We start from the raw sequence: 25,939 nt of genomic DNA on the forward strand, positions 1-25,939 counted from the left end.
GTTTACCTTAAGTGCCTGCATAAGCCTGGTGGCAAAACTTTTTTTTCCAGCAAATGTTTAAAGGTGGATATAAAAGACACCTGCTGAATCTTTATTGGAAGAGCATTCCTGAGGGCTGGGCCAAGGACATGAAAGGCTTGGTTTTTTATTGATGCCAAATGAGTCTCACCAGCTTGAGAGATGGTTAACCAATGTAATTATCGGATGTATGATGTATTCATGTATTGATTTTGTATGTGTGTGTTGACTTGCTGTGTTATGACCTGTGGTTGCAACATTAAACTTACTTACTGCACTCTTACAGATGATCTCAGTGATTGTACTGGGATATAGGTTCAGGCAGTCCCTAAGGTACCCTGGACCTAATTTGTTCAGGGCTTTGTAAATTAACACAAGGACCTTGAACCTGGCTTGGGAGTGGATGGGCAGCCAGTTAAGATACCACATGTTGTCGGCCATGTGCCCCATCAGTAATTGGGACTCTGCATTCCACACCAGCTGGGGTGTTCAGACCAGACCAAGGGCAGTCCCACATATAGCATGTTGCAATAATCCAGCTTCAGGGTTGCCATAGCATGGACTAAGGTGGTTAGGCTATCTCTGTCCATGAATGGCTGTAGCTGGTGAATGAGATTAAGCTGGTAAAAGATCCTTTTAGCCACAGAGGACACTTGGGCCTCTTGTATTCAGAAGTACCCCCAAGCTATGAACCTGCTCCTTCTGAGAGAGTGCATCCCCAGTAGGGTTGCCAGGCTCAGGGCCTGAGACTGATCCTGTATCTTTAGGAGAAGAAAAAGTCAGCCAAGTGTAGGTGTTCTTGCAACACTGCAATGGGAAAAACCACAAGGTGGAATTCTCCTTTCCCTCTGCACAACTTTTAAAGATACAGAAGACCTCTTGGTTGCCAGGCCCAGCCTCCAAGAGGTCTTCAGTATCTTTAAAAGTTGTGCAGAGGGAAAGGAGAATTCCACCTTGTGGTTTTTCCCATTACAATGTTGCAAGAACACCTAAAGATACAGGATCAGTCTCAGGCCCTGAACCTGGCAACCCTAATCCCCACCCAAAATGGGTAACTTGCCTATCTCCCAGACATATATATGCTTTCTATACTATGTACAGTAATACCTCAGTTAACAAATCCTCCAGAAAATAAGCTCTTTTTAACAAAGTCTTTTTTGGGCGCAGGGGCTGGGGGGGGCACACACTCTGACATAGTCAGAATGTGGCTCCTTGTATACTGGATTGCAGCTGCTGCAGGCAGTTCTTTCATGTGTGGCTGGAATGGCACTAGCCAGGTGGTGCAGGTGCCTCCACAGTAAACAGTGCTTCTGGTGCCCTGGAAGCACTCTTTACTGCAGACACATCTGCTCGGGTGTAGGGGAGGATGAGAGAGAGAGAGAGAGAGAGAGACCAAGCACATGGTGTTGATGGTGGTAGTGGCTGCCCCTTGCTCACCTGCTCAAGTATACCAAGAGGAGAACTGTGCTCGAAGCTTGAGATTGCTGTAGCAAGATGCTACATGGTTTTTTTAAAAAAGGCAGGCATCCCTGGATGAATTTTGGAAGAAGCCTTCAAGTGGTCTGTAAGTGCAAGGCTTGCCTGAGCTGGTGGTTTCATTTCAGACATGTGTTGTTAGTTTTGAATAAAAAGCGTGCTGAAATATGTTGAACTGCTCTTCTTTTTTGTAGTGTAGGAACCTATCCCTTTTCCTTCTGTGTTATTCCTACCTCTGGTACCAAAGTTTCTGTTAAAGAAGTAATGTCCAGGAACGCATCTATTTCATTAACTGAGGTATTACTGTATTAATATTGAACTTTATACTTTCCTTGTAAAGCTTATTGGGTTCATAGCCATGCTGGAAGCCATGCCGGAATGTGGATTTACAATTGCATTTCCACATTCCTGCATTTATTGTGTCAGCCTGTGAACAGATACATGCTATCTTAAGTACTTTTTTATAGTCATTCACTTGCCTTTCTCCCCCTAAAATTGTACAAATTTGCAAATGGCTTTTTTCACATTTTAACAAACTCTGTCTCTTTCATCACTATTAACAGGCAGGGTAGGAATGTCTCCTTTAATCTAATTCTTCTTCTTTTCCATGACTGACTTCTGCAATACTGCTATTTCCTTCACTCTCTCCATTTTTCATTATTTATAATACGGTTTTAGCTGTTACATTCATATCCCACCACTCCACCAAGGAACTCAAGGTAGCATACAAGGCTCTCCAGCTCCTCATATGCTGAAGACGCACCTCTTCTTTACCTGGCCTAAGACACCTGAGAGATGTTTTCAGGACCCACTCAATTCCTGTGACTGGAATTTGTTTTAACTGTTTTTAATATTGAATTTTCAGTTATTATAACCTGCCCTGGGACCTGTTAGTGAAGGGCAGATAATAAATTGCTGCCCTTGGCTCCTGTTGGGAGGAAGGGCGTGATATAAATAAAATAATAATAATAATAAAATATAATAAATAAAACTGATAAGGTTCAGTTAATGCCTTGTTATTTTCACCAACTCAGTTTTGTCACATTTTGTATAGTTGCAAGAAGTGCCTAAGTGCTAGAGCACATATTAGGTACTCCTTCTTCCCTAAACTGTATGAAGTTCCAGAGGCAGCACTACCTGGGTTTGGCTTTCCTTTGGAGGAGAAATTGCTGGAGACATATGTCATTGTTGTAATACTTTACTTTGTTTACAAATATACAAGTAGAGCATGGGTGGAGGTGGGTAATTTAAGCTTTCCAACCAGGTAGAATATCTGCTGTCCTGAATCAGGTTCTCAGAAAGAGGCACTTTGTACTCCAAGGTGCTTCCAATCTTCTGCTAACTCTTACCTCTGTCCCCAAAACTGCAGTCTCTTCACACACAGAGAGCTAAACTGATGTGCCAGGGTTATTGTCAGTGAAGCAGGGAAGATTTTTTTTCTGATGCTTTATTTTTCTGCAGAAAAAAATCCATTTTATAAGTTCATTAGTAACAATAAATGGATACTACCTGCAAATGTAGTATTAGGCAAGTTTGGCAGACTCAAAGTTTTCAGCTTTGTTTACTAAATAGAAGTAAAATAAACATGGTAAACTAGAACACTCTCTAGGGCATTTTCTGATGTAAATGACACAACACAAATTCCCCTAATTCCCTAAATTACTAATTCAAAATTTCCCAGAAAACTTCACGATTGTTTGAATAGTTAACAGTCACTCATGGGGAGGGCTGATTTTATCAGGCCTGAGACATACGGAGAGGAGGTCACCCTTCCCTGTACCACCCCTGTCCCAATGAGAAATAACTCCTTCTGCCACCAGTGCAGATACTAGACCCATAAGGCAAGGGTCAGGGGACCTTTTTTAGCCCAAGGACCTCATTCCCTTCTGGACAATCATCCAGGAGGAATACCCATTGTCAGACTGTCATGAACTGCATAATGATGGGGTTGGATCTATTTTAAGTTATTTTATTTTACATATGTAATAATTTATCCTGTCAATTTCAACCAAATAAAGTGCTCAGAGCAGCTTACAGATACTATTAAAACAGGACAGGGCAGCATGGGCCAGTAACTGCAGCAGGGATAATGGAAATGTTTTCTCCTGTACTAGCTGAAAAAGTGTGTGAGGTCATGTAAAGCAGGAAAAAGATAACCTGTGCATGACAGTGCGTATGTAGTCAACGATGTGGAGGGAAGCTTCCCATGGGGTCACTGAAACTCTTGTAAATGAACAATTGCCAGTCCTTAACATATTCTACCCATCATGCAGAATAAACATCATTCAAATTTTTATAAGCAAATAGCTGCAGCTTTCCAACAAATCAGCTTCCTCACATTTATTGCTCAAAATTTCTCAAACAATTATTCGTTTGTGTATTTATTTAAAATGCTTCCAGCCTGTTTTTCCTTACTAAAAGCAATCCTGAGAGTAACAATTAAAATACACTAAAACCCAATATAGATAAATAAGACCATCAATAAAACACCAACACAAATAAATCTCCAGTGGCAAACAGTTTACCCAAAAGCCTGTGTTAAAAAGTTAGGTCTTTAGTGTCGTTAGCTGGTGCTGTAAACTCCTGAGAGTTGGCACCAGTCTTATGTTAAGGGGAGGGAACTCTACAAACAAAGGGCCTGTACAACACTCACATTCCTGTGCTGCCCTGGAGATCTATGGCATTTCTTCACCCTCCTCCTGCTCTTCTCCTTTCCTTCCAGATGCAGACAAGTCGTCTTCTCCTTTCTGCTTGCATCCATTTTCTCCACTGCAGCCTAGCTTCCTCCTTCCCTATACGTGCAAAACAGCTGTCGAAGATGTAATGAATTTGCCTAGGAGGCTGATCTTTCTCAAAGTCCAAGCATTTTTACATCACAGTGTGAGATCTCCCAGAATTTATGTTCCAAATACTACATAGCATATTTAATCATCACAATAATTTAGACTGAATCGATATGCAGGGTAAATGTCATCATCAGCAAATAACAGCAGTCTTCCCCTAAATCAGCTTCCTCACACTTATTGCTCAACATTTCTTGAACACTACTTTTTTTAGCACAACCACAGCTTTGCATACTAAATTAAACAACTTCTTCATTCTTGTTTAAGATGCTTAAGTATCTAGGTGTTGTGTGTATCCTCTTAGTATATGGTATGAATTTTACCTTTTGTTTAGTGCTTACTTCACAAATGCTGCCATTTGGTTAACCTCACTCAAGAGACTTTGTATTCTTCTTTCAGTTCATTCACGTCTACAAAACCTGGAACATAATGGAAGTAACGATGATCATAAAGGAGGTAAGTTTTTCCTTAAACTTCCACTAGTGAGATTCAAAATAGTATACTGCAGTAGATAGTTATGTTCAATTGTATATATACAGGTCAGTAAACAATATTGGTCTTAGTGCAGTGATTCCCAACCTGGGGGCCACAGCCCCCAAGGGGCTCACGGAACAATAGAAAGGGGGTCACAAAGAAGAGTGCAGAGGAATGCCGTCTCTGCAGCCACCTCAAGAACAGTAGGCAGAAGAATATGTGATTATTTCAAGAAATTCAGGAGTGAAACTCAGGAAGGCTCATTGCTTGTTCAGTGCCTGCCTGCCTGCCTTCTGTGCACGCGCACGGACACCACACAAGTCCTCCCCTCGCACGTTCCTTCCGTGGTCCATTGGTAGCCCTGGTGGATTGGGGTGTGTAGGTGGAGGAGGTGATGGTGCTGAGGTGAATCATTCCGTTCCTGGAACCGCCTCAAACGAGAAGAGCGCTGTCTCTTGCTGCTTCTGTCATCATGGCTCCCCCCTCTGAGTAAGTGTGGTATGATACATAAGGATCATAAAAATGTTCAAATACAAAGAGGTAATTTTTGGCTGGCTTATGGAAGATTGTGTGTGTGTGTGTGTATCTCTGTCACACACACCCTTTGATAAAGGGATGTAAGGGATTTTATCTTTAGTTTCTATTCCTTGTTGTGCTTTTTTGTTAGCAAAATCGAAATATGGTAAGACAGTGAGCCACTGTCACAGCATCCTTGAGGGGTGGGAGTCCCTGGGTATGGGTGTGGATGTGTGTGTTTTGGGAGCTCGTGTGTGTGTGTGTGTGTGTGTGTGTGTGTATGGGGTTGGTGCGTGAAGCCCCTAGTTACCTAGTAAGTTGACTATCCGTCAAATTTTGTTATAAATTGTTTATATTCTGTAATCTGCCCTGGGACTTTCTGGTGAAGGGCAGATAATAAATATCATATTTGTTGTTGAGATGAACAAAAAATGACATTACTTAACACTTCATTATGTATTTTTTTCAATTAACAGATACTAAAATTACAACAATTAGCATGTGGGGGTCACAATTGTTTTTGAATTTAAAAAGAGGGTCCTGTACTCCTAAAGGTTGGGAACCACTGTCTTAGTGTATGCCAAAACATAACAACTGTAGTTTGTTTATTTGAATTATGTTATATCCCACCTTTCAGGATACAAATCCTTCCAATGCAACTTACAACAAACACTTTTTTGTTTAAAAAAACCCCACAAGAAACAATGTTAAAATATAAAAAGCCATCAGGATCCTTCCTGCAGGACAGGTGGTGGAAGATCACCCTCTGTATGTGCTTGTGTGTGTGTGTTGGGAGTGGGGATATCCAGCTGGAGTAGGCCCTTATGTGTCTCTTCACCTGCCCCTCTCTCTCCTGGAATCCTTAGTTTGTGTTTATGCACTCAAATTACAAACACAAATCTGTGCAGAAAATACAGAGCCATCCGTTCAAACTTGATCTAAGAGTTTGATTTGGGCTTAAAGAAATGGAAACTGTGAGATAGGGATTTTCTGTTTGTATTGGTTTTTTCAAAAACATATAACTGGGCTGCTGTTTTTAATTTATAGGATAGTTTTAAATGTATTTTATGATTATGTATTTTGGTCCCTTTTGTGGTAAGCCACTCCTGAGTGTGATTGTAGAAGAGCAGAATTATACAGCCGCAAGAGTAGCTGTATACTATAGCCAGAGTGGATTTTTCACATTCCGCAATGTTAAATTGAAAATACCCCCATGCCATTCAGATGCTTCCCATAAGCTCATTTCAAAACAAAATGTTACAAATCTTATAGTCCTGAACTCAGAAACGCTTGCTTGAAAACCCTCTAAATTTTCATGGCAATACACAAAATAGTCAGAGAGAATAGAGAGTTCAAAGTCTAAAAAGAAAGGGAAAAAAACCCAGAGCCCTTTTGGACTTTTTTCTGTCAGAGTTCTCATAATCTGTTGAAATTCAAAAAATCTGCCATGTTCACAGAGTACCTGTAAACCTTTTACTGACCTTGACCCATACTCTGGCCTTCATCTTTTGCAGTTTAAAAGTTAAAAAAATGCCTGGGTGATTTTTAAGTAATTTAAGTAATTTTGCATTGAACTGAATGATAGTGTCAGGCATGCTCAGTAAGAACCAACTGTCAGTGTTCTAAAAGCCAGACTCACAGCTGCTGGGCTTGCCTAATCAGGGGGCCACACCCACACCAGACTTTGATTTCACATGAGACAGTCATGGCTTCCCTCAAAGAATCCTGGGAAGTATAGTTTGTGAAGGGTGCTGAGAGGACAATCCTATTCCCCTGACAGAGCTCCAGTGGCCAGAGTGGTTTAACAGTCAGCCACTCGGATTGAAGGTCTGTGAGGGGAACAGGGCATCTCCTAGCAACTCTCAGCACCCTTCACTAACTACACGTCCCAGGATTCTTTGAGAGAAACCATGACTGTCCAAAGTGAAATAAAGGCCTGGTATGGATATGGCCAGGGACAGCTTTGGTTTAAATTTGGGTGGGAGGTTACATGTGCCTGCTGTAGAATAAAAAGGTGGGGGAAACACTGAAAAGCAATGATACTGTTCACAATGTTTTCCTTTTGGAAAGGAAAAGGGCTTCCCCTCTGTCCAGTGCCCACCCACCCAATCTCCTCCCCCTCCTCCTACCCTCACAGCCTCTCCCCGGGTCAGTGTTGGACTACAACCTGGGAGATCAGGGTTTGAATCCCCACAGAACCATGAAGCTCACTGGTGACCTTGGGCCAGTCAGCCTCAGAGGAAGGCAATGGTAAAACCACCTCTGAATACCATTTACCATGAAAACCCTATTCACAGGGTTGCCATAAGTTGGGATCGACTTGAAGGCAGTCCATTTCCATTTTCAAACATGATTGCACAGAAATAAATCCCACTGAACTCAAAAAGTATGCAAATGATCAAACCCACCCTCCCTTCTCCCTCCTATCCCCTCCCTCTTGCCCCTTCCCTCCCCTTCCTTTGCCACTCCCTCCCCTCCCCCCTCCCCTTCCAATCCCCTCCTTCCCCTTCCCCCTCTTCCCCCTCCCTATGGTCAGTTTTACCTATGTTAAGCATGATTATATGGGAGTAAATACCATTGAACTCTATAAGCAAGCAAATGATCAAACCTGTCCTCCACTCCCCCTTCCTTTGCCCCCCCTCCAATCCTCTCCTCCCCCCTCCCCCTCCTCCCCCCATGGTCAATTTTACCTATCCCATGATTGCATAGGAGTATATCCCATTGAACTCAATAAGCATGCAAATGATCAGACCTGCCTTTCCCTTCCTTCCCCTCCCCTCTCCCTTCCTCCTCCCCTCCCCTCTTCCTTCTTCCTCCTCCCCTGCCCACTGCAGCCCTCCATCCCTCCCCCCCGGTCAGTTTTACCTATCCTAAGCATGATTGCACAGGAGTAAATCCCAGTGAACTCAATAAACATGCAAATGATCAAACCTGTCCTTCTCCTCCCCTCCCCCTCCTGCCTGCTCCCATCCCCCTCTTCTCCTCTGCCCTTACTCTCCTTCCTCCTCCTCCTCCTCCCCTCCCATCCCCTGTGGCCAGTTTCACCTATCCTAAGCATGATTGCAGGGGAGTAAATCCCAATGAACTCAATAAGCATGCAAATGATCAATCCATTCTCAGCAAACTTGCCAGGACCCATTTCTTGCCTCCTGGATTAAAAAGCAGAGAAATTCACTAATAGGCAAAAAACCTTGCGGTTTAAGAACATACCTATAGCCAACAGATATTTCTATCAAACTTTAAAAAGCAGGGAAATTGGGCAGCTATAGTGAATGCACCAGGGGAGCAGGAGACCTGACCTCCTCTCTGAGATATTCTACTCCCCTACAAATTTGTCAAAGTGCAAACACAATTTGGGTTGGTATTTCACAGTCCAATCCACTTCCTGTGTAGCTTGGAAGAATTTGGTAACATATGCCTCTGAGCATATGGTGAGTGGTGGCAATACCTGCAATCAGCCCAAATAATAGAAAGGAGACATGTGCTGTGCTGATCTTGTTTTAGCAGGAAGGAACCAACATTATTAAGACAGTTATAGTTCAGATGGTCACTTTAAATATGTCTAATTTACTTTGCAATTTTAGTGAAGTTTCCTATAGGAAATCATTTTATTTTGTTTCTATTTCTGTGAATATATGAAGTACAGCAACACTTTGCAAAATTTACACTAAAAAAAACTCCAAACATAATTGTGGAAAAATGGCACTGACTTCTGCAGAATAGTCTCCAGTGGACATGAGGAGTGTCTCACTTTGCACAAGATAAAACAGTGGGAGGTGAAATATATTCTAGCAAAATTCTAGGTGTGCTCTATGTTTTTGACCATGCCCACCTTGCCTTAAATAAAGTGGTTTAAACATAGCAGGCTGAAAGCATGCATCCTCTTTTTTCCCCAACAGCTAAAGTCATTGCTGAAGTAGCAACATATTGTAATCAGTCTGATTTTACATCAAACTGCAGTTTCAGATTCAAATGTTAATGCACCCAAAATAGAAATAGAACATAACCTCCAATTTGAAACATAAAAGTCTGTCTTCACCATCATATGACATTAACCAATGAAAAGGCTTTGAAATTAATAAAAATAAAATTGACACAGATTTCTAGGATGAATGAGGGAAATAAAATTTTCTAAACTAGATTCTCTGTAGAAACATTAGTAACACAGGAAAGAAGCAAAGTAAGAACACCAACAAACATACAAAAATGTAATTCTCCATCTTTGGAGATGGCAGGTGTTGCCACCACTCACCATAAGCTCAGGGGCACGTTACCAAATTCTTCCAAGTTACACAGGAAATGGATTGGACTGTGAAAGACCAACCCAAATTGTGTTTGTATTTTGACAAATTTGTAGGGCAGTAGAATATCTCAGAGAGGAGGTCAGGTCTCCTGCTCCCCTGGTGCATTCACTATAGCTGCCCAATTTCCCTACTCTTTACAGTTTGATAGAAATATCTGTCAGCTATAGATACGTTTTTAAACCGCAAGGTTTTTTGCTTATTAGTGAATATAAATGAATTAATACTGCTAGTGCTACCACTATTCATCTGCATGGATTTTGATAACTGGTATTGACTTTGGGGTTGATTACACACAGATCAGCATATTAAAGTCCTGACACAGCAGAGATTATTTTACTTTGGGAAACGTAACACTGGGATGGAGGAATTTGGAGCAGATAAAGTGTGTGGGGTATTTTCAAATCTCTCCCCCACCCCCAACAGCTTATCTGCTCTAAATCACCTCTGCAAGTTGCTTCTCTGCAGGGTCAAATTTTGTGTGGTCTAGAGGGAAGAACTGGAGCAGAAAAGCACTAGGAAAAAAAAGACCTCTGGACTGATCCAGTAGGACTCTTTTGATGCCCTTAATGCCTTTATAAGCAAAACCAATGGCATCAGAGCTGTAATAGGCAGGTTTACATATGATGTGTAGTTGGCCACTCTGTAACCCATCCAGCAATCGTATAAGACAGCCAGCCAATTATCCTTCTATTGAGGATGTGGGGCCAAAGTTGACATTGTGGCTTGCCTAAGGCAACCAACACCCACCTAGAAAGTTTATCACTGAACTAACATTTTTCCAGCTCATTATCTTAACCATAATGTTACACTAATTTTTCCCCATGTCAAAGTTTATGGTGATTGGCAGGAGCAGCTGATGCCTTCAAAAAGTCCAGGTATTATAAGTTCCCACCCCCACCTGATCTATTCCCACCACACTTTCTTTTGGACCCATCAAAAGCTCTTTTGATCAGGTGTGAAAACTACTGAACCTCCGTCCTGATGAATTACTGGTTTGCAGTGTAGTGATGGTTAGAACTCGGATGGCTTTAACAGAGGAGTAGACAAATTAATACCTCCACAAAAAAGACTATCAGTGGCTGCTATCCACAATGTCAGTGTTTTGCATCCACTGTCAGAGGCAGTATGCCTCTAAATACCAGTCACTGGGAATCACAGATGGGGAGAACGCTGTTGTATTCACATCCTGCTTGCTGGCTTCCCATAGGCTTTTGGTTGGTCGCTGTGAGAACAGAATGCTGGATTAGATGGGCCATTGGCCTGATCCAGCAGGGCTCATCTTATGTTCTTATGTAGAATTATGTGGAATACTGCAAGATTTAGGCAGGAAAGGTAGGAAAAGAATTTCCAACAATTATGTTTATGGAACTGTTTTACAAATAAATGTACTGTGCACTTGAATGGCTGTGAAAATAAGCTAAAGCCACATGCAAAAAGAAATCCACTCATAATGCTTGAATGCTCAGGACTGGAAACCATTGTTCACTGGTAATTAGGGTGTACCATTTTCCAGTTTAGCACACAATATATTGTAAGCGGTTGTTTGGAAAATAATGTTTATTTATTTATTAAATTTGTATCCTGCCCTTTCTCTCAGAATGCCATAAAATCAACATATAGGCAAGTCCATATTGTTGCAGGGGATGTGACCAATTGGGAACTTTCTTTCACATGTGGTGGAATTGAGCAAAAATGGGGGGAAATGGGAATTGATGTGCAAGGAGATTGGAGAAATACTAGGCCAACTGGTGTTGCTAATATTATTTATAGGTAATTAAAAAGACTTGATACACAAGGACTTGATTACACTATTATTTATGGCAGCACACCAGACAATAGCTCAAAAATGGAAAACTGCAAATCAGCTCTTTCTAAAACAATGGTGACAAAATATGGGAATACAGCTGTAATAGAAAAGGTAATGCAATGCCTGGAATCAGACAATAAGAAATCAACTCTGACAAACTCAGTTACAACTGGTACAGTAGGGCCCCATTTATATGGCAGGTTAGGGACCAGACCCCCACCAAAAAACAAACACTGCCAAAAAATGGACCATCGATCAGCTGTAGCGCGGGGAGCTCCAGCTGACAGCTCTTGGCCACTGAAGCTCCCTGCACAACAGCTGATTGATGTTCCACTTTTCCGTGCATCTCCCTCTCCTCCCACCCCCCACTTGCTCGCTCACTCGCCCTCGTTATGGTGGGGGAGTAGTGCTCCCATTCCACGGTAGGCTCCCTGCCGCGGATCGCAGGGAGGGAGCTGCCCATCTGCCCGCACCTGCTTGCTTGCCCTCCGCCGCCTCCCTCGCTCGTCCCCCCTTGCCCGCTTGCCTTCCCCCTGCCTGTTCACTCACTCACCCTCCGCCACCTCCTTCACTCATCCCGCCTTGCCCGCTTGCCCTCCCCCCTGCCTGTTCGCTCACTCGCTCACCCTCCGCCACTTCCCTCGCTCACCCCCCTTGCCCGCTCACCTTCCCCCTGCCTGCTATCTCACTCACCCTCCGCCACCTCCCTCGCTTGTCCCCCCCTTGCCTGCTCACCCTCCTCCCTGCCTGCTGACTCGCTCGCCCGCTGCCACCTCCCTCGACAATAATTTGGCGCCGGACGCCCTTCTCGGACTCAGCTGCTGAGCGTGTGGTAAGAGCTTGGAAACATTCCTTTTTTGAACTACAATTCCCGTGAGCCCAACTGTAGTTTAAAAAAGGAACGTTTCCAAGCTCTGAGGACGCACTCAGTAGCTGAGTCCGAGAAGGGTGTCAGGCGCCATCAGTTTGTGCACTCAGCATCTCTCTGTATTCTGGCAATTTTCTGCCGCAAAAACGGAACATGGATACAATTAAAAAACGCCGCATTAGCAAAGTGCCGAGAAGTGAAGCGCCGGAAGGCGGGGCCCTACTGTATTTCTTTATTCAATACATAAAAAGCAAAGAACATTCAAGGGATCCACCTTCCACTTATGGAATTGTCTCCTAAAATAACCTGCAGACTGAAGGAAGATTTTTAAAAAGGGGAAAGAAGAATAAGGAAATATGTCAGTCAAGATAACTTTGACATGAGTGGGAAGACCATGCTATATCTTTTTAGACACACAGGTTGCCTAAGATTATTTTTTGGGGGTGGGGAAGGTTGTTAACATATGTTCTTGTGCTGTTGATATATAATGACCTGGATATATATTTGTAACTGTGAAAAACTGATAAATACATTTATCTTTAAAAAATGTTGACTTCTCATTGCAGATATGCCTAGGAATTTTTCTTGCTCAGAGAGTTTGGGGAGTATCAGCATTGACAGTCCCTCAAATAAAACCATCATTGGTGGGAATGTGACACTGGTGTGCTACTCAAAAACTGGTTGCTTGCCAATTAACTACACACTGTTTTTTAAAAAAGAAGCACTACGTTATGCAACAACAAACAAGATGGAAGAAAGGGCTGTGTTTAACTTCACAATCACGTCTGCCAATAATCTGGGTGAATATAAATGTAAAGCTCAAAACAACAATGGATGCAAATACAGCACTGGGTTTAACTTTGCATTAAGAGGTACATGTATTTTTCAATATCAAGAGAGTTCTGATTTTGGGGTGGGATCTTGAAAAGTGCCAGTTGGGACTCACTCCTCATTAAGGTCAGTCACTTAAAAGTCTGAGGTGCTGGGAGCATATAGCTTGTAATAACTGAGGTACCTATTATGAGATATGGCATTTATACTTACAAAGCCAGTATCTACCATTCAAAAAGAAAGAACCTTGCATACAGCCTTTTATGCACAGTCCAACTGTAAATTCCTGTTTGCCTGGTGATACTGTTGCATGCACCCCAATCTCTGAGTGGTGCGAGACTTCCAGGGATTCCTGCAGTTACCCGGGGTTTGGTTTCCTTGGAATGAAGGTCAGTGAAGATTGTGGTATCTTTAAGATGAACGGTTTATTTGCACATATTTATTTATTAATTATTTGATTTATATCCCACCCTTCCTCCCGGCAGGAGCCCAGGGCAGCAATACATATATACAACCTGAGTGTAAGACAGAGGGGTCCTCAGCATTAACCAGTGTTATGGCAAATTCAGAAGTCTAGGGCCCTTCATGATAGCAACATCATGCCCTCTCACAGCCATGCCCTCTTTTTCACTTTCACTTCTGTTCCTTGCTGTCATCCACTACGTCCCTAGAAGCCAATCAGCATGAAAGGGGAGGGTTTGGGTTAGCTGCTGAGAAGAATCTTCTCAGTGGCTGACTTACCTCCTTTAATTCTGATTGGTTCCAATCAGAACAAAAGGACTCTTCTCAGTGCCTAACAAGCTCCCCTTTCATTTATTTTATTTTATTTTATTCAATTTTTATACCGCCCACAGCCAGAAGGCTCTCTGGGCGGTGCACAACAGTAAGTAAAATACAATAAAATCACATAAAAAACACTAAAAGGCAAACATATTAAACAATTAAACAATCTGGTACATATTAAAAGCTAATAAAATATATTAAAATGCCTGGGAACAGTCCGGCTGCCGCGTTTTGCACTAGCTGTAGTTTCCGAACTGTCTTCAAAGGCAGCCCCACGTAGAGTGCATTGCAGTAGTCCAATCTAGAGGTTACCAGAGCATGCACAACTGAGGCGAGGTCGTCGCTGTCCAGGTAGGAGCGTAGCTGGGCTACCATCCGAAGATGGTAGAACGCATTCCGTGCCACCGAGGCTACCTGAGCCTTGAGGGACAGGAATGGATCGAAAAGAACCCCCAAGCTACGAACCTGTTCCTTCAGGGGGAGTGTAACCCCATCCAGAACAGGTTGGACATCCACCATCTGGGCTGAGAAGGCATTCACCAACAGCGTCTCAGTCTTGTCAGGATTGAGCATAAGTTTGTTAGCTCTCATCCAGTCCATTGTCGCAGCCAGGCAACGGTTCAGCACATTAACAGCCTCACCTGAAGAAGATGAAAAGAAGAAATAGAGTTGCGTGTCATCAGCATACTGGTGACAACGCACTCCAAAACTCCTGATGACCGCACCCAGCGGCTTCATGTAGATGTTAAAAAGCATCGGGGACAGAACCGATCCCTGTGGGACTCCACAATGGAGAGTCCAGGGTATCGAGCAGTGCTCCCCAAGCCCTACCTTCTGGAGACAATCCATCAAGTAAGAGCGGAGCCACTGCCAAGCAGTACCTCCAACTCCCAACTCCATGAGTCTCCCCAGAAGGATACCATGGTCGATGGTATCAAAAGCAGCTGAGAGATCAAGGAGAATCAACAGAGTTACACTCCCCCTGTCCCTCTCCTGACATAGGTCATCATACAGGGCGACCAAGGCTGTTTCAGTGCCGAAACTGGGCCTAAAACCGGATTGAAATGGATCAAGATAATCGGTTTCATCCAAGAGCACCTTTCATGCTGATTGGCTCGGACATAGGGACCTGGCTGGGACCCTGCTCCCCCCAAAGTAAGGGGTCTATCACCGCCTGTGACCCCAGCCTACATCCATGGCATTAACGCTCCAACAGCACTTGCTTCCCTATTAGGTTTCTGGGGGAGTCCCCAAAGCAATGGCTTGAGGTTCAGCACACAGAGCAGTGAAGCCTCTATGTGTCTTTTCCAGCTTCACCTCAGGCTAACTCAGAATCTGCCCCCTGCCCCAGCCAAGTCAGTGGGGGGAGAGCTATCCTATGGCAACACATCTTTTTGTGGCCAAATCCTTACACGTGTTAATGGGGCACTTGGTTGGACCCATTGGCTTATGAAAGAGACTGGTTTAGCAGGTTTTTCTGTTAACTCCATCTATACAGATTCAAAACCAGGGGCTGGAAAAAGAACCCAAAGATATCATCCATCCCAACCTCCAATCCTATAGTAATACTTTTGGCATATAAGTGGTGTATACATCAATAAATAACAATACGTGCCTGGATGTATCCATACCTAGATGCATTTAAACAAGTGTATCTATACATAGATGTTCTGAAAAAAAAGCAGCCCCCGGGCCACCAGCTGCTATGTATGATTTGATGTTTTTGTGACTACAGCTGTAGTAGGGCCAGAGTCTACTTTTGCCATATAAAGAGTCATGGCTAAACAGCAAATAGGCAGAAAATGTGTTTAAAGGTGTAAGAATGGTGGGACACACACACAAATGGGAGTCTACCCCAGCAAAGGTCAGAGAACTTTGCCCAGCAGAGCTTTGAAGTGAAATATGGGTTGTATAAGAACAACAGGCTTAAGGCTGCATCTAAGGCTAAGAAGCATTGGCTTAGTTCTCAGCTTCCTTTCTGGGAGTGGCACAGAGTTTTTCTCATGGGAAAATGGATGCTTTTTGCTGTTCCCTTCCCCCTTGCAGCCTTCTGTGTCTCCCCAAAACTCTGCTCCTTAGGGAGTCACTGGGAATGGTGTGGGAGCTGCAGATGGCGAGGAGAGTGGTCCCCTTTGCACTAATGGCAAAGCAATCTAGTGTCTAAGGTGTTATTGTTTCATTTTATTTAAAAACATATCCTATTGGACAGGAAACTCATCCGTGTTTACATAACATCCATATGATTATATTTTCTCCCACTGACAGTGGCGGAAGAGAAGAAGAATTTGGCAGTGTACATTGTGCCTCCCCTGTTGCTGTTGCTGGTAGTTATAGGTGTAGCAGTTCCATTACTGATTCTTCCTTGGTGTAAAGCAAGTAAGTATGGCTTTGCATTACCTGTATTGGGATTCCTCTTTATTTGTTTGTTTAGCATTTAATTTCTTTTTTTAATAATGTTTTTATTGGTTTTGGATATAACAGAATACAAAACGGATATAACTTCTACAATAGTGGGAGAAAATAGTTCAGTTATCTGTATGAGTAGTTATACATATAATGCTCTAGGGAAGTAAGTATGAATTAAATTAGTAGCTGTCCTGTATTATTTTTCCGAGATTATCCCAATGTCGATCGTCAGATCTGACCATGCGAGGCTGCAGGCTTGCAAGCCCCATCACTTTGACTAACAAATACAATAAAGCTGTACCATTGTTCATAGAACTTATCTGCTTCTGTTCCTTGTCTCATTGCTTTTAAATCCATAAGCACTAATTTCCATATTTCCTGATACCAATTATGGATCGTGTGTGGATCAAGTGTTTTCCAGGAAGCAGCTATCACCAGTCGTGCCACTATAAGAAGAAAGCTTGTCAGGGTTTTGTGTATGACTTTATTATTGACTTCATCAAAGACAAGTAGCAAAGCCAATGATGGGCCAAGGTGAAGGGATTGATTGGTAATCTTGTTCAGAGTTTGGAAGTAACTTGTTAGAAATAACGAGTTACTTGTAATTTGTTACTATTTTGCCTAACGACTGGGTAACTTCATTACATTTTGTTTGTACCAGAACGAGTGTTAATTTCATTACTTTTGAGCTGCAAATGTAACTTTTTTGCGTTACATTTGGATGTTACTGGGTGGGAAAGCAGGGGAAATTATCTGCTGCTGTGATTGGTGGAATGGTGGAGGAAAGACATGTGCCTCAAACTGGGCTTCTGCGCGGTTTAGCTCTTCCCTCGTGCTCTATGGTGGCACGAGGGTGGAAGTGGAGAGCTAGACAGCGCTGGAGGGCAAGGAGGAGTAGAAGGCAGAAGCAGCAGAATGGAGGTGAAGAGCTGTGGAGGTGAGTGTATGTGTTACCCTTTCCAGCCTACTCTCCCTGCTCATCCTGTCTCCCTTAGCCTGCTCGTCCTGGCGCCCCCTGCTTGTCCTCACATCCCCTCTGCTTGTCCTTGCACCCCCTCTGCATCCCCTCCGCTTGTCCTTGCACCCCCTCTGCATCGCCTCCGCTTGTCCTTGCACCCCCTCTGCATCCCCTCCGCTTGTCCTTGCACCCCCTCTGCATCGCCTCCGCTTGTCCTTGCACCCCCTCTGCATCCCCTCCGCTTGTCCTTGCACCCCCTCTGCATCCCCTCCGCTTGTCCTTGCACCCCCTCTGCATCCCCTCCACTTGTCCTTGCATCGCCTCCGCTTGTCCTTGCACCCCCTCTGCATCCCCTCCGCTTGTCCTTGCACCCCCTCTGCATTGCCTCCGCTTGTCCTTGCACCCTCTCTGCATCCCCTCCGCTTGTCCTTGCACCCCCTCTGCATCCCCTCCGCTTGTCCTTGCACCCCCTCTGCATCCCCTCCGCTTGTCCTTGCACCCCCTCTGCATCCCCTCCGCTTGTCCTTGCACCCCCTCTGCATCCCCTCCGCTTGTCCTTGCACCCCCTCTGCATCCCCTCCGCTTGTCCTTGCACCCCCTCTGCATCCCCTCTGCTTGTCCTTGCACCCACTCTGCATCCCCTCCGCTTGTCCTTGCACCCTCTCTGCACCCCCTCCGCTTGTCCTTGCATTCCTCTGCATCCCCTCCACTTGTCCTTGCACCCTCTCTGCATCCCCTCCGCTTGTCCTTGCACCCTCTCTGCATCCCCTCCGCTTGTCCTTGCACCCTCTCTGCATCCCCTCCGCTTGTCCTTGCACCCCCTCTGCATCCCCTCCGCTTGTCCTTGCATCCCCTCTGCTTGTCCTTGCACCCTCTCTGCACGCCCTCCGCTTGTCCTTGCACACTCTCTGCATCCCCTCCGCTTGTCCTTGCATTCTCTCTGCATCTCCTCCGATTGTCCTTGCACCCTCTCTGCATCCCCTCCAATCGTCCTTGCACCCTCTCTGCACCCCCTCCAATCGTCCTTGCACCCTCTCTGCATCCCCTCCACTTGTCCTTGCACCCTCTCTGCATCCCCTCCACTTGTCCTTGCACCCTCTCTGCATCCCCTCCACTTGTCCTTGCACCCTCTCTGCATCCCCTCCACTTGTCCTTGCACCCTCTCTGCACCCCTCCAGAGAGGGTGAAAATTGGGAACTGGCAAGAGACTAGGAGGTAGGTGCAGTCTCAGACTTCTGTTTGTGTGTTTTGCTTCAGTTATGTGCCTCTCATAGAGCGACTCTCACTAGGCAGCAAGAGATGACTACCCCAAGCAACTAATTTGGGGCACCATGCAACAAATTATTAGCTATTTTAATTTTTGGTTGTTGTATATTTACTGTCAGGAAGAGGTACTTATGAGATTTTCTGCCTCAAATGCCAACATAACTTTTCAAGCTATGGTACAGGGCACCATTTGCTTTCTGCTTCAAGTAGCAAAATGTCTTGGGCTGCACCTGCTTGCAGTCATTTCATATACTGGACAACTAACATGGCTTTTTGGTGAAGGGCAAGAGATAATAAGACTGTTATCTCAAAAACAGTTGTTGTGCTTGAGGAAAAGATGGCAAACATGTAGAACTGAACTTTTCTGCAATAATATAGACATTTGCATAGGGTATTTTTTTCTACTCATGGAATATTAAATCTTTAAGTCCTAAATCCTTTGTCATCCCCTCCCCCTTGTGCACACCCTTTACACTGTCTTTCTCCCTATGCATGTAGGTCAAAATGACAACTGGTGTAGTTTGGGAATTAACAGAATGAGAGCTGAATTACAACTCCAAAAAGAACTTCATTGCTGGTGTCTGCTACTGATGTGGGGGGCATTTTGTTAGGGAGAAGTGATGAGAGGGGGTAATTTGCTGCTGAAACTTTTTATCTGTAACCCCTTCCCTGGCCACTTTCCCCTAGCTGATGGAGGTCAATAAGGAAAAATATGGGGCATTGCACTGGTAAAGTGGGAGGCATGGAAAACAGCCCCTTCCATCTATCTCATGTTTCACCTCCCCAAATGCACCCCAGCAAATGCTTTGCACATTGACAGCACACATTCAGTTGGTTTTCTGATATTTGCTGCTGAAAGTGTAGTTCCATGCTGGGTGCAGCTGGGACGTTCTGAGTTCATAGCTTACCACAGCCATGAACTCACTGGATGACCTTTTGGCCACACCCACGCCAGACATTTATGCCACTTTAAACAGTCATGACTTCCCCCAAAGAATCCTGGCAAGTGTAGTTTGTGATGGGTGCTGAGTGTTATTAGGAGACTCCTATTCTCCCGACAGAGCTCCAATGTCTAGAGTGGTTTAACAGTCAGCCCCTCTTCTCAGACAATTCTGTGACTGGAGTTCTGTGGGGGGAATTGGGGTCTCCTAACAACTCTCAGGACCCTTCACAAATTACACTTCCCAGGATTCTGAGAAATCATGACTGTTTAAAGTGGAATAAATGTCTGGTGTGGATGTAGCCTTAGTGAGTTATTTTTTTTTCCAGCCTGCCTATCAATCATATGGACATTAAAAAAAATCTGGACTATTATAAAAGTTAGAATTTTATTTGAAACACCTTTCAACACTCTAAAAAGGACTGTCAGTCATTAGAGTAGTATGACAATGGAACCAATTACCTAGGGAGGTGGTGGGCTCTCCAACATTGGAAGCATTCAAGAGGCAGCTGGACAGCCACCTGTCAGGTGTGCTTTAACTTGGATTCCTGCATTGAGCAGGGGTGTGGACTCGATGACCTTATAGGTTCTTTCCAACTCTAGTGTTCTATAATTTTCTGTTAGCTGAGACATCTCTCTCTCTCTCTCTCTCTCTCTCTCTCTCTCTCTCTCTCTCTCTCTCTCTCTCACTCACTCACTCACTCACTCACTCACTCACTCACTCACTCACTCACACAGCCACTGAGCATTCCATAACAGCATGCTCAGTACTCATTTGGGCTGTTTTGGGAGTCATCCCCTTTCTGTTTTCTCTCTCACTTTTTTGTATTCTGCGACATTTGGGGTTCCCTCTTGCCCACTAATACTCCTTATTATGTGTGGTATGGATGGTGATACCATGGCTACATAAGCAACAACACTTCCAGCCTGAGCTTCAGAAATAGAGGGAATGACACTCTGACCAGTTTAAGTGGTTAGTATTTAAATCTGATTGGAAACTGTTCAATTTGATACAAGGTGGGTATTAAGCATGACCTAAAAGCTGCAAATCCAAGCATACTTACTTGGAAGTAATTCCCATAGCAGTAAATAGGATTTACTTCTGGGAGTATAGAATCAATCTGTAAGAGTCTCCCAGTAGACACCATACATGTAAGCACATGCCTTTTCCCCAAGAATCTTGAGGACTGTAGTTTACTCCTCACAGAGCTACAATTCCCAGCACCCGTAACAAACTACAGTTCCCAGGATTCTTTTTTGGGGTGGTGGTGGAAATGTGCTTTAAATCTGTCATGTGTATGCAACTTTGGTGAGATAATAGCTGAAGGTAATCAGCCCAAAATGATAAATAATCAGTAGGCATTCCCAAAAGACATTCAAACAGTGGGTAAAAAAAAGTGAGAATTACAGAGGCAAACAAAGAATGCAGTTAAGCAATAAAGTAATCCAAGAGAGAGGAGACACCTTTGTCTCTGCTCTCTCCCTCCTGAGCCATGAGGGCAACTCCCAAACCTGGGTGTTGCGCCTCCAAGTTAGTTAGAACTAGGTATGCCTTTCCTATCTACTATGTATTTCTATAAATAAAATAGCTTTTCTTATTTTACTAAGTCTTAAGTCTCAGTTATCTCAGTGCAGGGTAAAAGCCTGCTGCTTAGGTAAACGCACACATTGCAAACACACATCTCAGACTGTTGACAATCTCTGCTAATATCTATACAAATTTACATAACATGCATCACCTGAACTCACATGATCTAGAGTTACCTTAGATCTTGCAACATTTGCAAATAAGAAGCAATAGGGTTTTATATTAGTTCTGATTGTCTATTGGGCTATCATAGTGTATGTGTTTTTTGCCTTTTCTATGGCAAAAACTCCAACTTCAGTGGAATTTATGTGGTGTGTTCTAATCATTTGAATTTGGCTAATGAATGCTTTATTCTTTCATCAGAACTTTAGCAGTAGTACTAAAATACTAATAAAAAAGGGAAAGAGAAAAAATACCTTACATACATCATTCAGATGTATTGTTAATTATAGATATAGATATAAAGGATAAACGGCATTTTGTCAAAAGTATTTTTGTCTACATTTTATACCTCCTCCTTGGTTTTCCAAGCTTGGCATGGAATGCTTCTCATACAGAATTAATTTGAAATGCTGCATTATCATAATCATCATCTTCAAAATAAAAAATAAATCTACTGCCTTCAAGTTGATTCCAACTTATGGTGACCCTATGAATAGGGTTTTCATGAGAGGCAGTGACTGGCCCAAGGTCACCCAGTGAGCTTCATGGCTATGTGGGGATTCGAACCCTTCTACTACCCCCTGTGTGTGTGTGTTTAGTTTTAATATTGTTTTAGGCTACTTAGATGTGAAGCAACCAAGGCCAGCACCTTGTAGGCATTTTTTAAAAAAAGTAACTGGAATGTAATTGTAGTGATTACTTTTGAGGAAAAGTAAAGTAATCAATTACTTTCAGAGCAGTTGCAATTGTAACTGTAATTACTACTTTTGGGGCCAAGTAATTGTAACTGTAATTTATTACTTTTTAAAAGTAATCTTCCAAGCTCTGATCTTGCTGATTTCATTAAACACTTCCTGCCAAAAGGGAATGATCAATGCGCAGGACCACCACATATGGTAAAATATACGTCACTCCCCACACCCCCTCCAACACAAGGGGGAGAGCTCGTTATTAATTCTATGTAGGGTGTGGAGAGTGAGGTACCATCTGAGAATCTGCTTTAGTGCATTTTCACGGATCCTAGAATAAACAGATTTGAAAGGGACTCTAGTCCATATACCATTCCAGTATGATTCACTAATGTTTTGACAAAGGTCTTTGTCCCAAGGAGCTTTATGGTTTGTAGAGGAACCTACTGTTATTTCTAATAATATGTCATATATCTTTGACAGCATCCCCTTTCCATTTTCCCAAGGTTGAACAAGGAAAGAATCAAAGAGAGTCAGGGGTCTTGCTACTTGCTGTTTGATAATTGGCATAGTGATGAAATGGTGAATTTGGTGAAGTTGAAACCAGGATGTTTTAATTTCCTTGAGCTGGGATTTCAGTTGGTCAGGATTTTTATCAATGACTTAGATGATGGGGTGGAGGGAAGCCTTATGAAGTTTGCGGATGATACGAAACTGGGAGGGATAGCTAACACAATGGAAGACAGGAATAAAATCCAAAGGGCCCTGGATAGACTAGAAAATTGGGCTGAAATTAATAAAATGACATTCAATAAAGACAAATGCAGGATTCTGCATTTAGGCCACAAAAACAAAATGCACGGGTACAGGATGGGAAATACCCGGCTTAGCAGTAGTGAGTGTGAGAAGGACCTTGGAATTGTAGTGGATCGCAAGTTCAACATGACCCAGCAGTGTGATGCTGCGGCAAAAAAGGCAAACGCGGTTTTGGGATGCATAAACAGAGCTATAGTTTCCAGGTCGAGGGAAGTAATAGTCCCACTATATTCTGCATTAGTCAGGCCTCATCTGGAATACTGCATTCAGTTCTGGGTGCCTAATTTTAAGAAAGATATAGACAAGTTAGAGCGGGTTCAGAAGAGGGTGACAAGGATGATAGCCGGTATGGAGAACAAGTCTTATGAGGAAAGGTTGAAGGAACTTGGCATGTTCAGTCTGGTGAAGAGAAGGCTGAGGGGCGACATGATTACACTCTTTAAGTACCTGAAGGGCTGTCACATAGAGGAGGGTACAGATTTGTTCTCTGCTGCCCCAGAGGGTAGGACTAGGTCTAATGGTTTTAAGTTGCAGGAGCGTAGATTCAGATTGGAAATTAGAAGGAACTTCTTGACAGTAAGGGCAGTTCGGCAGTGGAAACGACTGCCTAGGGAGGTGGTGGGATCCCCTTCGCTGGATGTCTTCAAGCAGAGGCTGGACAGCTATCTGCGGGAGATGCTCTAGCTGTAGATTTCCTGCTGTGAGCAGGGGGTTGGACTCGATGGCCTACAAGGCCCCTTCCAACTCTATGATTCTATGATTCTGTGTCTACCTATATAAAAGTCCCTAACGTGGTAGAAATCCGCCCTTTCCCAATCTTTGAACTGCTGGAATGTATTCCTTTCGTAAAACGGGATGGTTGAGAATAGGGATCAAAGGTGAAATCGGGGGTTAATTTTGAGTGCCAGTGTTTCCAAATTGTTATTTTTCAAAAATGGGTTAGTTATGGCATCTAGTTTTTTCTTCATGTGGATCACGAATGGGAGACCTTTGGCTTCCTGTAAGGAAGTACCCACTCTTTCCATGTCAGTCCAAGATTTGTTTGTAGATTCCTGCAGCAGAGGTATTGTTTTTTAGATGTGATGCGTTGTGATAAAGTTGCAGGTTAGGTATGCCCAGACCACCTTTCTTGGAGGACTGTAGAGAGTATTTTTAATTAATCTGGGCTTTTTGCCCTGGTGAATAAATTTGTTGATAAGTTGTTGCCAAATTGCTAGTTTGTCTTTAGGGATTAGTATTGGAACAGATTGAAATAAAAAGTTTAATTTAGGTAAAACAGACATTTTTATTGCTGCAATCTAACCCAGCCATGATAAGGAGAATTGGGACTATTCTTTTAGCATACCTATTATTTCCTTGATTATGGGGATAAAATTTAATTGCATTGATTTAAATAAGTTTTTCGGGATCACCACTCCAAGATATTTAAATGATTTGGAACATAATTTCAGTTTAGAAATTTCTCGTATATTTGGGGTCACTTCTGGGGGCATATTAAACCATAAAAGTTCTGATTTTTGAAAATTAATCTCAAGACCTGCCACTTTCCCGTAGGTCTGAATTTCTTCCATTAATTCTGGAATTGCTTCCTCTGGGTTAGACAACATCAGAGCCATGTTGTCAGCAAAAAGATTGAGCAAATGGGTCTGGCCATTTACTGTAACCCCTTTTATTAGAGGATTGTGTCTTGTTGCAATTGCAAGAGGTTCAAATTGCAAAGGCAAATAAGATGGGTGAAAGGGGGCAACCTTGTTTTGTACCTTTGTTTATGCAAAAGTGTTTGGAATCCATACCATTCACCCTGATACAAGCAGAAGTGCCCTTATATAGCAGTCTCAAAACCGAAGGAAAACAGGACCAAAATTCATTTGCTCTAGTATATTGAATAAAAAGTTCCACTCCACTTTGTCGAAGGACTTGGTGGCATCTAATGACACCAAGGCCATTTGACTTTTCTGAAGATTAGTGTGGAAGATTGTATTCAATATCCTGTGGACCGGGTGAGATAGCAAGTGAAAGCAAATGAATCCAGCTTGGTCAAGGTGAATGTAATTTGGGGCTAAATTAGCTAAACAATCTGTAAGGATATCAGTGAACAGTTTGGCATCTATATTGATAAGGTCTGTAGGACTCGACTGATTCCTCATCTTTGCCTGGTTTGGGGAGTACAATAATACATGTAGTTTTCCAAGAACTCGGGATTTGCCCCCCCTTGAATATCTATAAAGAGTTTCTGTAAGAGACAGGTTAATAAATCTTTGTATTTTTTATAAAAGGCTCCACTATAGCCATCTAGACCTGGTGTTTTATTTGGTTTAAGCTTGCTAATAGTGTTTGAGATTTCCAAAGCTGATATTTCCCTGTCTAAATATTCTACATGTTCCTGATGAGTACCATGTTTTACTAGGTACTCTTTTATTGACTAGGTTTCTGGGTTACCGGATTCATATAGTGTTGAGTAGTAGCTACAAAATTTATCCAGAATTTTCTCTGTGTTGAATTTTTTTTGGTTGTCAATTGATTTTAATGCTACTATTTTATTCCTGATTTGTTTCTTTCTCAATTTATTTGCCACAATTTTGAATTTTTGTCTCCAAATTCATAAAAGGAGTGGTTGACAAAATGCAGCATTGCTGAGATTTTTGTCACCTCCAAGGGTCTTAGTTCTGATTTTTTCCTGGTCAGCTCAGTAAAAATGGTTGGGTCTCCAGTTAATTTATGATTATGTTCCAAGTCTTTGACTAAGTAATGTGAACCTTGCCAGTTCTCTCTCTTTGCATATTTTGCTCTGCTCACTTATCATTGTGCCTCGAATTACCACTTTAAGTGTTTCCCAAATAACTGCAGGACTGTGAGATTCATTGTCGTTATTTTGAATAAATTCTTTAATATCATGCTTAATTTTTTAAAACCTTCTGATTTGGGGGCAAGTGCCATGAATAAGGTCTATGCTGCTGTGGAATAAAACGTAGTTTAATAGAAATTGGAGCATGGCCCGAAATTGAGTCAATTGTGGCTGTTTTAAGGGCAGAGAGAAGGTCATCTATACATAGGATGTGATCTATCCTCGAATGTGTGATGGTGATTCAAATAGAAGCTGAAATCCTCATCCAGGGGATGCAAAAATCTCTAAGAGTCTACCAGTTTGTGAGAGTTCAACAGGGTTGATAGTCCTGAATTTGTCTTGTGTGCAG

The 25,939-nt window shown here is 43.0% G+C and overlaps 1 protein-coding gene across 1 annotated transcript in view; it reads left to right on the plus strand.

The window, feature by feature from the left end:
* The first annotated feature begins 4,741 nt into the window (after positions 1-4,741).
* The window catches only part of MILR1 (mast cell immunoglobulin like receptor 1), a 35,280-nt gene continuing 14,082 nt past the window's right edge, over positions 4,742-25,939 (plus strand). The window contains exons 1-3 of the mRNA XM_061621771.1: positions 4,742-4,793; positions 12,873-13,178; positions 16,186-16,296. Coding sequence (XP_061477755.1) covers positions 12,875-13,178; positions 16,186-16,296 — 415 coding nt within the window. The 5' untranslated portion in view covers positions 4,742-4,793; positions 12,873-12,874. The remainder of the gene's footprint in view (positions 4,794-12,872; positions 13,179-16,185; positions 16,297-25,939) is intronic.

The sequence above is a fragment of the Rhineura floridana genome, chromosome 3 (genome assembly GCF_030035675.1).
Source record: "Rhineura floridana isolate rRhiFlo1 chromosome 3, rRhiFlo1.hap2, whole genome shotgun sequence".
Lineage (NCBI taxonomy): Eukaryota > Metazoa > Chordata > Lepidosauria > Squamata > Rhineuridae > Rhineura > Rhineura floridana.